General features: G+C 37.4%; 1 protein-coding gene across 20 annotated transcripts in view; it reads right to left on the reverse strand.

Annotated features, from left to right (window-relative positions):
- PPIP5K1 (diphosphoinositol pentakisphosphate kinase 1) overlaps positions 1–15,406 on the reverse strand; it is a 45,814-nt gene that overhangs the window by 5,419 nt on the left and 24,989 nt on the right. For 19 of the 20 annotated variants that reach the window (XM_053666089.1, XM_053666100.1, XM_053666093.1 and 16 more), the window contains 2 exons: positions 14,083–14,220; positions 2,365–2,478 (listed from right to left, as the gene is read on the reverse strand). In XM_053666089.1, the coding sequence (XP_053522064.1) occupies positions 2,365–2,478; positions 14,083–14,220 (252 nt within the window). The remainder of the gene's footprint in view (positions 1–2,364; positions 2,479–14,082; positions 14,221–15,406) is intronic. The other variant, XM_053666170.1, reaches the window with a different exon arrangement.

The raw sequence follows: 15,406 nt of genomic DNA on the forward strand, positions 1-15,406 counted from the left end.
AGCCTAACATACACTACAAGAGTAGCACCAAGGTGCATCTAAGGCTTCAGGAGACAGTGCTGAGACTGCCTTCATCCAGTTCTTTCACCAATGTATCCCCATCCCAATTCCAAATTCTCATGATCCCTCATTCACATTTGGAAGCATATGAATGAACGCTTTATCCTGCTGGCTCATAATTAGGGTTACATAGATTCTAATAGATTCCAGAGATTCTAATCTGTAGGTTTAGGGTAAAGGTATGCAGTGGAGAGGGATATAAGGGTAATATATTTTGTTGAAACACACCCAATTACATCTTTGGTTAAGAATTGTTTCTTTTTTAAAAAAAATTATTTATTTATTTTTAGAGGGGAAGGGAAGGAGAGAAGGAGAGAAATATCAATGTATGGTTGCCTTTTGTGAGTCCCCTGCCAGGAACTGGCCTGCAACCCAGGCATTGCCCTGACTGGGAATCCAACCGCGATCATTTGGTTCACAGGCCTGCGCTCAATCCACTGAGCTACACCAGCCAGGGCAAGAATTGTTTCTTTAAAGCAATCAATGTATTTCTGAGGCAGAGGTAATCACTGTTTATAGTCCATGATACAAGTAAGCAGAAGAATGTAGAAAAACCTTGTGAACCAGAACGGTAGAAGGGGAAATGATTTACCTAGAGATGCAAGAATGTCATAGAATCTCTGGCAGCAGATTTTAACTTAAACTTTCTGGGGCTCACTGACCCTTTTGAAACTCTAATGAAAGTCATGGACTACCTTCCCAGAAAAATGTTCGTATGAATAATCATACTAATCTTTACATATAATTCTTGTGGTTCATAGACTTTACCCTGAAATCTATCCATGGATCCAAAGTTAAGACCCTGTAAGTGTTGGGACATACAATGTTACAGGTTTGTGGATATTAAATTCATATAAAATATAAAATCTAATTTCCCAGATCCTCACAGTAATAAAATGAAGGCCATAGAGTCTTCAATTATACTGTGGGACAATTCCTATTCCAACCTCTACTTCTTCATTGACCTCTAGCTGGGGACTAATCTACTTTTCCCTTTGTAAATATTATATTTATTGACAGCATTATAACTTTATATTTATAGCACTCTGATATAAATAATTATAGATTTTGGAAATAGGGGCCACCTGAATATCTTTTAATCAAAGAGTACCTGGGAAAGTTGGCAAACCCAAGACTACAAAGGCTCTATCAATCATTCAGTTTAAGGCATGCCAGCAACCTCTTTTTTTGTGAAGGATCACAGGAGGCATGCTTCGAGCAGAAAAAAAAAAGAGGAACATGATTTTGAGCTAACAATCTTATTTAGGGCAAAGAGACAGACCCCCAAAATACTTACCAATGAGGATATACACCTGATAACTAAGATTACAAACAAGAAAAAAAAGGCTGTAAGCTGAATTCACTCAAACATAGAACTAGCCTTAATATTTGGCTAGTGGTTTGATTCAGGCAAATCAGAGGTCAGACAGAAACATAAGTGGGAGAATGGGAGAAGGGCTAGAGGGGCTCAGAACCATACACAGTAGAGGAGAGAGATAAAAGGGACAATGGCAAGGTGAGTGAATTTCAGAGGGAGAATTTTTAGTGTTAGGAAGGAAAGTTTCTTTAGCATTCAGGGTGCCACAGAAAGGCAATATTCAACAAGTATTTACCCTGATGCTGAAGTATGAATCTACTTAAGTAGTATCCAAGTAAAATAGAGACAGGTGTGTTTAATTTTAGTGATTCCCTGGAGGCAGGATAAATAAGGAAAGGATTTTCCCTTAGTGGTGTCTCCAGCCCTTATCTCCCCTCTGATTACTACTGATATCTCCCTCCCCTTACAATTACCCTAAAAATCCTTGTGGCCCCCATTGTTCACAGGATAATTAGTGATAGACTAAAGACAATGAAGAACAGATGGGAAAAAGCAGCACCTCAACTTGTACTGACAACAGACGACTTGAGAGAAAGGACATCTAGAGAGTAGTAGCAGATTCTAGTTTCCTTCTCCCAACTTTTCTATATATTCAAGTTTCCTCCCAAGTCATCTTTACTTGAGGATGCTGTAGAGACCAAATGAGGATTTGAGGAGATCGAAGTCTTCATCCTTTCTTCCCCAAAAGACTCTCTATCTTTTTGGAGCCTCCCCTAATGAGATAGAAGGAGCATGGAGGACAGGGGTGACAAGACACATATCCTCCCTTCATCTTGAAAGAGGCAGATGTGACTGTTCCCTGACTGGTTATTCCTGGTCTTTCAACACTCATCTTCATTCCCCTCAAGGGACAGGTCTCTCTCTCACTCCCCAATCCCCCCATCCCTCTTGACCTTTGTCTAGGGAGTTCCAAAAGGATTACTTACACCAAGGGGGCTTCTCAGAGCGCTGCTGAAGTTGTATGGTAGGTGAATGAAGAGTTCGGGGTGGGGAAAATGGGCTATCTGAGGCCTGGTTGCTGTGCATAGACTCAAAGAGTGCTGGATAGGTGGGGGGGGGGGGGGGGAGAAAGGGCAGAAAAAAAAAAGCATATGAAAAAGAATCCAAGACCCACAGTTCTCAACATAAGTCAACCAACTTATATTTCCTCAGGCTGGAAAGAAACATCCTCTACATAATTTTTAATATTTTAAACTTTGTATTATGAGTATTTTCAAATGTATTTTTTAAAGTCATTGAAAAACTAGTACAATCAATACTGATACACTCATCTCCTATATTTAACACATTAGTTCATGTCAGCATGTTGCCATACTTGTTTCATCTATTTCTTCATGCTGAAGTTCTCTAAAATAAATGACAGACATCATAAAACATTTCACCTCTAAATATTTTAATATACACTTCTAAAATATAAGGAATTTCTCCTATATAGACATATACTACTAATAAATCTAACAAAGAAAATAATACCTGAATGTCATGTAACACCTAATCCATATTCGAATTTCCCCCGATTATTTGAAAAATGTCTTTTATAAAGCCTGAAAACATGGCAAATGTGCTTTTTCACTCATGACCAAAAAAAACCCATTTAAAACAGACACTGGTTTCAGGGTCTTCTGGATGCTTATCTTGCCAAGTAATTTCAGTTTACAGGTAAAAACATAGATAACTTAAGTGCTTTTGTTTTAAAGTCTTTGAATAATTTTCTCAATTATATTAGTCTGCTTAAAAAAAAGACTCCAAAAAGAGGGACATAAGATGAATTTAAAGCCAATTTTCAAAATATTAAGTATTTTTAAAATTTGAAGTCAGCTTATAAATACAAAGTATCATATGCAAAGAATGTGTGGTGAACGTAGACATACTTCCCTCTCCAAAGTATGATACAAGTGAAGAAAAATATAGTGTATTAGTTTCAGAGTTAACACTGGGAAATGTTGATATTTGAGTTATCTGATGAGACTTGTTGGCACTAGTTAGGAAATATTCTGCTTTAAAGTGTTATGTATTAAAATATTTTAAGAATAGTATGTGTTAAGTGCTAGATGTAAAATATTTTACTTTTGAAATGGTTCCCAGTAAATTATTAGTCCCAGTAAACTTTAGTTTCTCGGCACCTAAACTTGTGCTACAAGCAAAGTAAAAACCTACTTAATAAGGTACGGTAGATATATGTTAAAAAAAATCCTCATTCTCACCTCAACTGTCTACATCTTTCTGTTCTTTAAGGAACCATAGTACTTTTCTTTTAAAGTCTTGAGTTTCTTTGAATATGTTTTTCTGAAGATTTTGTAATTAAGCAGCCATGAATATACAATGTTTAACTACAGATTGTGAACAGCTCCTTACATTGTGAACAGTGTAAAACTACTTAATAAAAATTAGATTTTTTTAATGTCATTTATAGTAAGATCTAAACATGAAACATGCATCGTATTTGGTTATGCCTCCAACATCTCTTGTAATTTAGGATAGTGCCCTCCTCCCCATTAATTTTTTTCATAATGGCTTTTTGAAGAGAACAGTCAGTTGTTTTACACAATGGCATTTCTTACATTCTGAATTCATCTGATTGCTTCTTCATAAAATCACTTAACTTGCTTCATTATCCCTTGTATCGCCTATAAACTGGAAATTAGCTACAAAAGGCTACATTAGACTATTCAATTTAAATAACTTTGGCAAGAAGTTACTTGCCAAATAACATATCACTGAAGAAGTGATCTGTGTATATTATATTATATTATATTATATTATATTATATTATATTATATTATATTATATTATATTATATTATAGGAATGTAATGTCTCATTGTCCCACTAAGTAACGCTAAATTTACCATTTGGCCTAAAGTGGTGACCACAAAAAATCCCCCCATTGTAAAGTTTTCCCCTTCTAATGAGAGGTGATCCTTTGACACCCTGCAAGCCCACCAACATTTCAACTAATTGTGTTAGTATCCATTGATGATCTGTAATTATTTTATTAGGAGTGTCAAGTGATGATTTTCTAATTCTATCAATTTATTAGCTGGGTTTTTTTCTATAAAGAAATTTTATTAGCTGCCATAGTTTCTGTAAAGAAGGGCTTTTCCTCTTTTTTAAAAATAGAAAAAAGATTGTATTTATTCATTTTTAGAGAGAGGGAAAAGGAGGGAGAAAGAGAGGGAAACATTGTTGTCTCTTGTACACCAACTGGGGACTGAACCTGCAACCCAGGCATGTGCTCTGACAAGGAATTGAACCAATGACCTTTCAGATTGCAGGACAATGCCTAACCAAGTGAGCCACTCCAGGCAGGGCAAAACTTTCACTCTTCAACTGGGGCTATTTAATTATACTGAACTGCATTTGTTACTAAAAAAGATGTGCTTATTTCCCTTTAATTAGTTTTTAAAGAAAAGAGTTGTTGAACAGTATTCTCCAATAGTGACAGATGATAATGATTTTATTTTGTTTTTGTAAGATTATGAATTTGCAAATTTTTATATATTCAGTACACTTTAATTCATCGCAATAAATTATTCTTTTTAATGCTAAAATATTCCAATTCTGGTCAGTGGGAGCTTCCTCAGGACTGATTGCTTCTGTGCTTTTGTTACATGTCCCAGAATCCCTTGTACCTTTGTTGCCCTAGACCATGCATTCTCAACAAAATTAGATATTGTTGAGGGTGAAAAAATTCTTAGATATTCAATTGGTTTGTGTCCATCATATGGCCACAATACATAAATAAATATACAGTATGTCTGTGGTATTAAAATTTTGTGCAGTGGGGGATGATTAGGGAAAAATGCCTATAGAGGCTCAGGATTGGGGAGTGTGTGATTTCTTTTATTAAAGGTGAAAAAATATACACTAGACCAAGAATCAGTCATTTTCCCATGGAATCCTGGTAGTAGGGAAGGGTATGTAGAGACCAAAATCTATGTGCTAAGGGAGCTCGTTGCTACTGCTGCTAATGCCTAATGATAGAAATAGCACTTTTAAAAAACCTGAATTCATATTGATAGTTTCTATTCAAATTTAAAATTACAGCATTTTTAGGCCCAGGCCAGGTAGCTCAACTGGTGAGAGCATTGTTCCAATATGCCAAAGTTGTGGGTTTAAACCCTAGTCAGGACACATACAAGAATCAACCAAGGAATGCACAAATACACGGAACAACAAATCAGCATTCTCTCTCTCTGCCTCTCTCTCTCTGTCTGTCTCTCCCCCCTCACCCCAAAATCAATAAATTAAAAAAAAATAAAATAAAATTACAGTATTTAAAAATCTTTTAAATTTATACTTGTACCTATCTTACCTTGAAAACCCTGGTTCCCAATAGGAACATAATCACTTAGCTTATTTGCATTACTTATCTTATTTGTATTATCTTATTAAAGTTTATATAGTTTAAAAATAATACCAATAGCCCTAGCTGATGTGGCTCAGTTGATTGGAGCATCATACCATAACTGAAATAATGTAGGCACAAGCCTAGGTTGTGGGCTCCATCCCAGGTTGGAGGTTTTTCTCACTCACTCTCCCTCCCTTCCCCTCTAAAATCAATACACTTAAAAAAAAATAGTACCAATATCACTAACAAACTACTGAATGAGATTAAAATGATTTTACAGTTCTTTTTGCTACACTAAAGGCTTTGCAGTCAGAGTACAGTATTCTAAAGTTATTTCTCTGAGTTGGTCTAGCTAAAGGTTTGTGAACTTGTTGATTTTTTTTCAAAGAACCAACTTTTTTGGTTTTGTTGATCCTTCCTATTATTTTTCTATTCTTTGTCTCCTTTATCCCCACTCTAATCTTTGTTATTTTTTCCCTTCTGCTAGCTTTGGATTTAGTTTGTTCTTCTCATTTAAGTTCCTTAAAGTATAAAGTTAGATTTTTGAAAAGATCCTCTTTAAGGTGTTCACAGCTTTAAATACCTTCATAGCATTGATTTTACTGCATCCCATAACTTCTGTCATGTTGTATTTTCATTTTAATTCATCTAAAAGTATATTCTGATTTGCAGTATAATGGATCTCCACCCTATAGGTTGTTTAAGAATACCTTGTTTAGCATCAGCTGGTGTGACTCAGTGGATTGAGTGCCAGCCTGTGAACCAAAAGGTCACCAGCTCAATCCCCAGACCAGACACATGCCTGGGTTGCAGGCCAGATCCCCACTTAGGGACACTGTAAGAGTCAACTGATTGATGTACTTCTCACACACTGATGTTTCTTTCCCTTTCTTTCTCCCTGCCTCCCCCTTTCTCCAAAAGTAGATAAATAAAATCTTTACAAAAAACGAATATGTTGTTTATTTTCCACATATTTTTGAATTTTCTGCTTTTCCTTCTATTATTGATTTCTAGCATTATTTCATTGTGGTTGGAGAGAATATTTTGTGTAATTTCAATTTTTTAAAATTTATTTACACTTATTTTGTGACCTAACATGTAGTCTATCCTGGAGACTATTCCATGTGCACTGAAGAAGACTCTGTATTACTCCAAAGGCAAGGGAAGCAAAAGCAAAAATAAATAAATAAATGGGGTATCTTAACTATAAAGCTTCTGCACAGTAAAAGAAACCTCCAACACTTCTGGCCAAGATGGAGGTGTAGGTAGACACACTGTGCCTCCTCAAACAACCAAAATAAGGACAACAACAATCAGAAACAAAGTAACAACCAAAACTGAAAGAAAATTGAACTGTATGGAAGTCCAACAACCAAGAAGTTAAAATGGACACATTGGTCCAGACTGGTAGGTGGGGCACAGTCGAGGCACAGGAAGCACAAGGCACCCTGGGCGAGCCAGGCACCCCGGGGTGTGCAAGGCAGCACCAGGCAGACACTGGGAACCCAGGCGGTAGCTGGCAGACCCCAGGTATGGGGTGGCAACGGTCAGACCCAGCAAGGCAGTGATTAAGAAGCAGGGAACCATGCACAAGGTTGCTTGCTGACCGGGCAGTGGTCCCACATTCGTGTACAGATAACTGGGGAGCAACACAGATCATGCAACCCAGGGTCCTAGCCCCGGGAAATAAAGCCTCCTCAAAACACCAACTGAAAACACTTGTGGTGGTTGAGGTGCAGGGAGAGACTCCTACCCTCATAGGAAAGTTCATTGGAGAGACCCACAGGGTTCTCTCCACCCATGCAGGAATCAGCACCAGAAAGTCCACTTGCTTGGGGAAAGTGGTGGAAGGGACTGAGGAGCAACAGAGAGTGGAGCAAAGCACCATTTTTTTCAGTCTCAGACCCTGCCCCCACATACAGCATCACAACCCAGACACCTGGATTGCCCCACCCTCATGAACACCTAAGGCTCTGCCCCTCACACATAACCAGCGTGAACAGACCAAAACATTATGGCTCAAAAAGAAAAACAGCTCAAAGCCCCAGAACCAATACTTCAAAGAGACAAAGAGATAGCCAACCTATCAGATGCACAGTTCAAAACACTGGTGATCAGGATATTCACAGAACTGGTTGATTTTAGTCACAAATTAGATGAAAAAATGAAGGCTACACTAAGTGAAATGAAGGGAAATGCATAGGGAACCAATAGTGATGGGAGGAAAACTGGGACTCAAATCAATGGAGTGGACCAGAAGGAAGAAAGAAACACTCAACCAGAACATAATGAAGAAACAAGAATTCAAAAAAATAAGGAGAGGCTTAGGAACTTCCAGGACATCTTTAAATGTTCCAACATTCAAATTATAGAGGTACCAGAAGGGGAAGAGGAAGAGCAACAAGTGGAAAACTTATTTGACCAAATAATAAAGGAGAATTTCCCCAATCTGGCAAAGGAAATAGACTTCCAGGAAGTCCAGGAAGCTCAGAGAGTCCCAAAGATGTTGGACCCAAAGAGGAATACACCAAGGCACATCATAATTACATTAGCCAAGATTAAAATGAAGGAGAGAATCCTAGAAGCAGCAAGAGATAAGGAGACAATAACCTACAAAGGAGTTCCCATCAGACTGTCAGCTGATTTCTCAAAAGAGACCTTACAGGCAAGAAGGGGCTGGAAAGAAGTATTCCAAGTCATGAAAGACAAAAACCTACATCCAAGATTACTCTATCCAGCAAAGCTTTCATCTAGAATGGAAGGACAGATAAAGTGCTTCTCAGAGAAGGTCAAGTTGAAGGAGTTCATCATCATCAAGCCCTTATTTTATGAAATGTTAAAGGGACTTACCTAAGAAAAAGAAGATAAAAAACATGTATACTAGAATGACAGCAAACTCACAATTACTAACAACCACACCTAAAATAAAAACAAACTAAGGAAACAACTAGAACAGGAACAGAACCACAGAAATGGAGATCACATGGAGGGTTAGCAACAGGGGAATGGGAGGAGGAGGGGGGTACAGAGAATATGTAGCATGATGGCAGGCAGAAAATAGGGGGAAGGCAAGAATAGTATGGGAAATGTAAACGCTAAAGAACTTAAGACACATAAACTTGAACTAAAGGGGGGGAATATGGGAGGGAGAGGATGTGCAGGGTGGAGGGGAATAAAGGGGGGAAATGGGACAACTGTAATAACATAATCAATAAAATATATTTAAAAAAAAAGAAAAAAAGAAACCTCCAACAAAACAAAAGGCAACCGACTGAATGGGAAAAGATATTCGCAAACAATGGCCTGGATAGGGGTTAGTATCAAAATACGTAAAGAACTTATACAACCAACTCAACACTAAAAAAAATAATCCAATTTAAAAATGGGGCAGAGGACCTGAACAAACACTTCTCTCTAGAAGACATACAAATGGCCAAAGGATATAGGAAAGGATGCTCAATTTCACTAGCTATTAGGGAAACTACAATGAGATACCACTTCACACCTCTTAGAATGGCTATTATCAACATGACAAGTAATAAGTGTTGGTTGTGGGAAAAAAAGGAACCCTCATTCACTCCTGGTGGGAATGTAAACTGGTGCACCCACTATGGAAAACAGTATGAAGATTCCTCAAAAAATTAAGAATAGAATTACCACATGATCTAGCAACTGCTCTTTTGGGTATCCATCCCAAAATTTTATTTTATTTATTTTTAGAGAAAAGAGAAGCAAGCACAGGAGGAGAAAGACAGGGAGAGAAACATATTGATGTAAGGGAAAATTAGTTGCCTTTTGTAAGCACCCCAATGAAGCACTGAACCCACAACCCACGTAGATGCCCTGACCAGGAATTGAACCAGTGACCTTTTGCTTTATGGAATAATGTCCAACCAACTGTGCCACACCAGTCAGAGAGACCAAAAACATTTTAAAACATATATTCGCAAAGATATTTGCACCCCTGTGTTCACTGCAGCATTATTCACCATGACCAAGACATGAGAGCAATCAACACATCCCTCAATAGATTACTGGATAAAGATGTGGTACACAGGAACAAGTATAAAGGACACATGGACAAAAACTAAGGGGGGTAGAAATGGGAGGGAGGTGGGCAGCACTGGGGGGTGGACTGGGATGGGAGTAAAAGACAGAAAACTGTACTTGAACAACAATTAAAATAGATAAATTTAAAAAGAAAAGAAAAAAAATGTGGTACATATATACAAGGAAAATTACTCAGCCATAAAAAATGCAATATTGCCATTTGCAACAACATGGATGGATCATGAGAATATCATGCTAAGTCAAATAAGTCAGAGAGAAAAAGTCAAGAACCATATAATTTCACTCATATGTGGGATATAAAACTGAAGCAACAAATGACAAACAAGAAAACCAACCAAACAAAAACTCATAGACAGAGACAACAGTATGGTAGTTACCAGAGGAAGGGGAGCTGTGGGAGTAGTTAAGGGTAAAGGGGGGTCAAATATATGGTGATAAATAAAGATTTCACTTTGGGTGGTAAACACAATAAAATATGTAGATAATGTAACATAGAACTGTACACTTAAAACCTATATAATTTTATTAACCAATGTTACCCCAATAAATTTAGTTATAAAATAAAAGAATCTGTGTTCTGTTGTTAGATGGAATGTTCTCTGTCTGTTAGGTTTACTTGGCTTATGGTATTGTCCAAGTTCTCTGTTTCCTTACTAATCTCTGTCTAGCTGTTTATTTATCATTGACAGTGGGGTATGGAAGTCTCCAACTATTCACTATTGTAGAACTGTCTATTTCTCCCTTCAGTTCTATCATTGTTGGCTTCAGATATTTTGGGGCTCTGTTTGGTGAGTATATGTTTATAATAATTCTATCTTCTTGATGAATTGACTTTTATCAATGTATAATGACCTTCTCTGTCTCTTGTAAAAAATTTTAACTTAAAGACTATTGCATCTGACATTTGTAAACTCCAGCTCTCATTTGGTTATTATTTGCATGGAATAGATCCTTTCACTTTCAACCTATTTGTTTCAACCTTGGATTTAAAGTGAGTCTCTTGTAACATATAGTTGGATAATTTTTAAAAAATCTATTCTGCTAATCTCTGCCTTTTGCTTGGAGAGTTTCATTCATTTACATTTAAAATAACTACTGAAGGAAAAGGGCTTATTGCTGCTATTTCACTATGTTCTCTGTATGTCATATAACACAGGTGGCAAACACAAGGCCCACAGGCTGAATCTGGCCCTCCACCTTATTTTATCCCACCCAGCACCTTGCTTTTACCTGGTGACAGCGCCAAGCTCTCGCTTAACTGTTAAGTGGTTACATTTATACAGTCCTAAAATTATATTTGGCCCTTTGAAGGCAACCGGAGGCTGATGTGGCCCCTGGTGAAAATGAGTTTGACACCCCTGTCATACGTTTTCATTCCTCATTTCCTTCATTACTACAACCTGTGGTGTTCAATTGATTTTTTTTGTAGTGAATCATTTTGATTCCCTTCTCATTTCTGTTTCTGTATATATTTTAGATATTTCCCCAGTGGTTACTATGGAGATTACACTTAACATCCTAAATTTATAATAATTTTATTTGAATCAATAGTAATTTACCTTCAATAACATACAAAAACTCTGCTCCTATAAGGCTCAGTCCTCTCCTTACGTTGTTATTGTCACAAATTGTATATTTATACATTATATGACAATTAACACAGAGTTATAATGCTTGTTTTATAGATTTGTGTATTAATTCATATATGAAACAAAAAGAAGAGCTGCAAATAAAAAATACTATAATGCAGGCTTTTATATTCGCCAATGTAATTACCTTTATTAGAGTTCTTTATTTTTTGGTGTGGCTTCAAATTGCTGTCTAGTGTTCTTTCATTTTGGCCTAAAACCCTCCTTTTAGGGCAGGTCTACTAGTGACAAACTCTCTCAATTTCTGTTTATCTGGAAATTCCTTAATTCATCCTTCACTTTAAAAAAGATTTGACAGATATAGAATTCTTGGTTGATAGTTTTTTTTCCTTTTGATACTTTAAGTACATCATCCCATTGCATGGAATCGAAAGACACAATACTTCTCTCCTCTTTATTATCTCTTTCTTATCTTCAACATGTTCTTTAAAATTGAGAATCTTCAGTTTTTCTTCAATTATTTTTTAATCTCTTTCTCTCTCTCTTCTCCTAGGGCTCCCATTATGCATATGTTGGTCTGACAAATCTCTTTGACTTTGTCCATTTTTCCTCATTCTTTTTTTATTTCTCCTCTTCAGACTGGGTATTCTTCAGAGGACCCAGCTTTAAGTTTGCTAATTCTTTCTTCTGCCTGCAAAAAAATCCTGCCTTCTAAGAAATCTTCTAGTAAATTTTTCATTTCTGTTACATTTTCAGCCCCAGATTTTGTTTGGTTTCTTTTTATTTTTTCTATCTCTTTAATGATATTCTCTATTTGTTGAGACATTATTCTTCTGATTGTCTTTAGTTCTTTGTCCCTTGTTTTTTTTTCCTTATTTAAAACATTTGTCTAGTAAGTCTAGTGCTTGTTTCCTCAAGAACCATTTCTGTTCATTTCTTCTGTGAATGGATAACATCTTCTTTGCATATTTTATAATTTTTTGGTTGAAAATTGGACATTTTGAGTATTTTAATGTATTAACTCTGAAAATCAGATTAGCCTCCCTTTCTCAGGGTTTGTTTTTGTTGTTTGCTATGGTCTATAGCTGTTTGTTTAGTGCTTTTTCTAAACTGCTTTTGTAAATTTTGTCTTCTTTGTCATGTGTGGTCTGTGAAGTCTTGTTCCTTTAGTTTATGTTCATCAAGTGTTTTGACAAGTGTTTTCTTTGAATGTGCCAGGAACCAAAAAGGGGGAGAAGGAGGGAAAGGAGTAGAAGGGGAAGGGAGAGGAACTCTTAAAGTCTTTGTCAATTGGTTCCATGTTCAGGTACTCCTTCAACACTTAGGCAGACTGTTTACAACACTGCCTTATCCTTCACTCCTTGCTTGTGCTGAGTCTAGAATTCAGCCAGAGGTAAAAACTTTGGGTCTTCTCATGTCTTTTTATGCTCATGTGTCCTTCCCTAGGCATATGCATGGCTTTTAAAATTTCCCAGTATATGTGGGTGGGCTTGAATGCCTAACTTCCTAAAGAAACTCTCTGCCTAAGTTTTCCTCCCAGGCTTTCAGGATGCCTATTGTTTGCCTCAACTATATATTTTTTCCCAAACAGCATACTGTTCATTTATCTTACAGGTGTTTTAGAGAAATACCCTCTGCATAGCCACATTTATACACTGGGTGAGTTCCAAGTTAGGTGACACAAAGGTAAGCACCCTGTGTCAGTCCTTCAGGTAGCCCCCACATAAATTAGAACACACACAATTCTTTGAGATAAGGTCTGTTCTGCTCTCTCTGGAACCAGGGACCAGAGTCCCATACTGACAATAAAGGGTTGCCATCTTCAAGACTGCGGCCAAGGTGGAGAGATGGGTGGGAAGTCGAGTAAAAATACTGGAAAGCTTCCTGCCACTTTTAGGTTACTTCCTTCTTGATCCAGTATTTTCCTGGGTGTTACAAACTTTTGACTATTTTCCAGAGTCTGACAAAGTTGATTCTGTCACTTTTTTCTTGATTTTTTGGCATTTCTTCAAAAAGACAAGCCCTTGGAGCTACCTACTGTATGGTTTAATTTTTACATTCAGTTCTCTGATGTACGTGGAGTTTATGTTGGCATATTGTATGAAGTATGGATTCAATTTTAATTTTTGTCAAATAACTATTCAGTTGTCCCAACTCCATTTATTAAAAAGTCTGTCTTTCCCCGAGTATTTTAAAATGCTAACTTCATCTACTTTTATTTTCTATTTTGTTTGATTGATCTCTGTCTATTTATATACCAACATTATGCTGTATTTTTATAGAAGTTTTATAGAATGTTTTAAAATCTGATAGGACTAGTAACCCTTCACTGCACTCCTTTTCAAGGTTTCTTGGCTATTCTTGCTTGTTTATTTTTCAGTGAAAACTTCAAAACCAATTTGTCTGATTTTAGAAAGCCATCAATATTTTGATTGGGATCACACTAAATTTATAAATTTACTTGGGAAAGAGTGATATTTCTATGATATTGAGTTGGCTTATGCAATTAAACGATTTTTCAAGTCTACTTTTACATATTTTTGGAATACCTATCTTTTTAATTGATTACTCATGTTCTAGGAAGCACGGAAGTGAGGCAGAGATAGGAGTACAAGACAAGAGTATTCTCCATACCTGCAGACACCTGTGCTTGGGATTCAGTGTGGCGCTGGCAGACTCTACTCAAGAATTCACTTACTTGACGCAAGGAAAGGGCATTATGCAGTGTTTCTAGGGGGTAGACGGTAGGCACCATGAAGCACCCTTCAAATCCTGTTAGAAAAGAGATGGGAAAAGTCAATATTACTCCTGCCAAATACACCCCAACTAGCCAAGGAAGCATGGAGAGTCCCTGAGAGCCATCAGGAGAGTCCATGGCTCATGGAGTGTGGGGTATCCAAGACTCTTAGGAAAGGGAACTCTTTAGAGCCCCAAAAGAAATCTATTTCTGTCACCTCCAGACTTCCTAAAAAGTCTACCTGCCAAGGCCTCCAGGTGAATCAAATCACCTCTCATCCTACCTATGGAGAGCCTGCAATGTCCCATGGAAAATTCAACAGAATCCCAATAGGGTAAGCACCTACACTGCTGTTGCACTTTCTGGAGGAATAAACCAAAGGTCCATAGGTAAGGGGTGAAATTGTAGGTGTAAATGAGGTTAGGGAGGTCATATGGAGCTGGGAAGAAACAGCAGATTTCAAGGATCATGTATAAGAGAACCAGATTAAGGAGGGGAGCATGTAATTTGAGAAGGGGTTCGTGCAGATATAGGATATGGGTAGAAAAGCTGGAATATTTGGAAGCAAGCTGGAGGGCATGCAATACATATGGAGCTCAGCCCGGGAAAATCACATGCATGAACAGGCTGGGGGATGGAAGTTCTTTCTTGGTTATTTCCATCACATCAAATGTTCTCCCTTCTGCCCTCAGTGGAAGACCCCAGACTTGCTAGGATTTCTTTATTCCATCAGGAAAACAGGCAAACACTCTAGAAGAAACAATAAACACTGATTCTCTGCTCTGAATCCAATACTTCCAATGTAGGTCCACCGCTAGGGTAAAGGGTTAAACTAAATGTGTAACCCTAATCCTAGGGCCTATTGAAACAAAGGGGAAAAAAACCTTCCCATTGGAGAACCAAGAAGCATACATCCCAACCACTTTTTCGGTCTCCAATCTTTCCTATGCCTCCTCTACATCTCCTTCAGGGGACTAAGGATAGGCAGGACAGCAATATCTATGCAAGACATAGTCTCCTATTCACCAATGACTAAAAACTCCAAGGAATTATACCTCATCATTGTCTAACTTCTGGCCCGTGTTTGCTTTGAGGATTCAATTGAGACCTCTGTGCTTCAATTGCTCCATGTATTCTAGTGGCAGGAGAGCAAGAGAGGTACATTCTCTAGCTCCTCAGAGTGGGTAGAAAAATGCCTGAATTTAAAGATGTTGGTAGTAT

The sequence above is a fragment of the Artibeus jamaicensis genome, unplaced genomic scaffold, assembly GCF_021234435.1.
Source record: "Artibeus jamaicensis isolate MK-2021 breed Jamaican fruit bat unplaced genomic scaffold, CSHL_Jam_final contig_1132, whole genome shotgun sequence".
In the NCBI taxonomy this organism is placed as follows: Eukaryota; Metazoa; Chordata; class Mammalia; order Chiroptera; family Phyllostomidae; genus Artibeus; species Artibeus jamaicensis.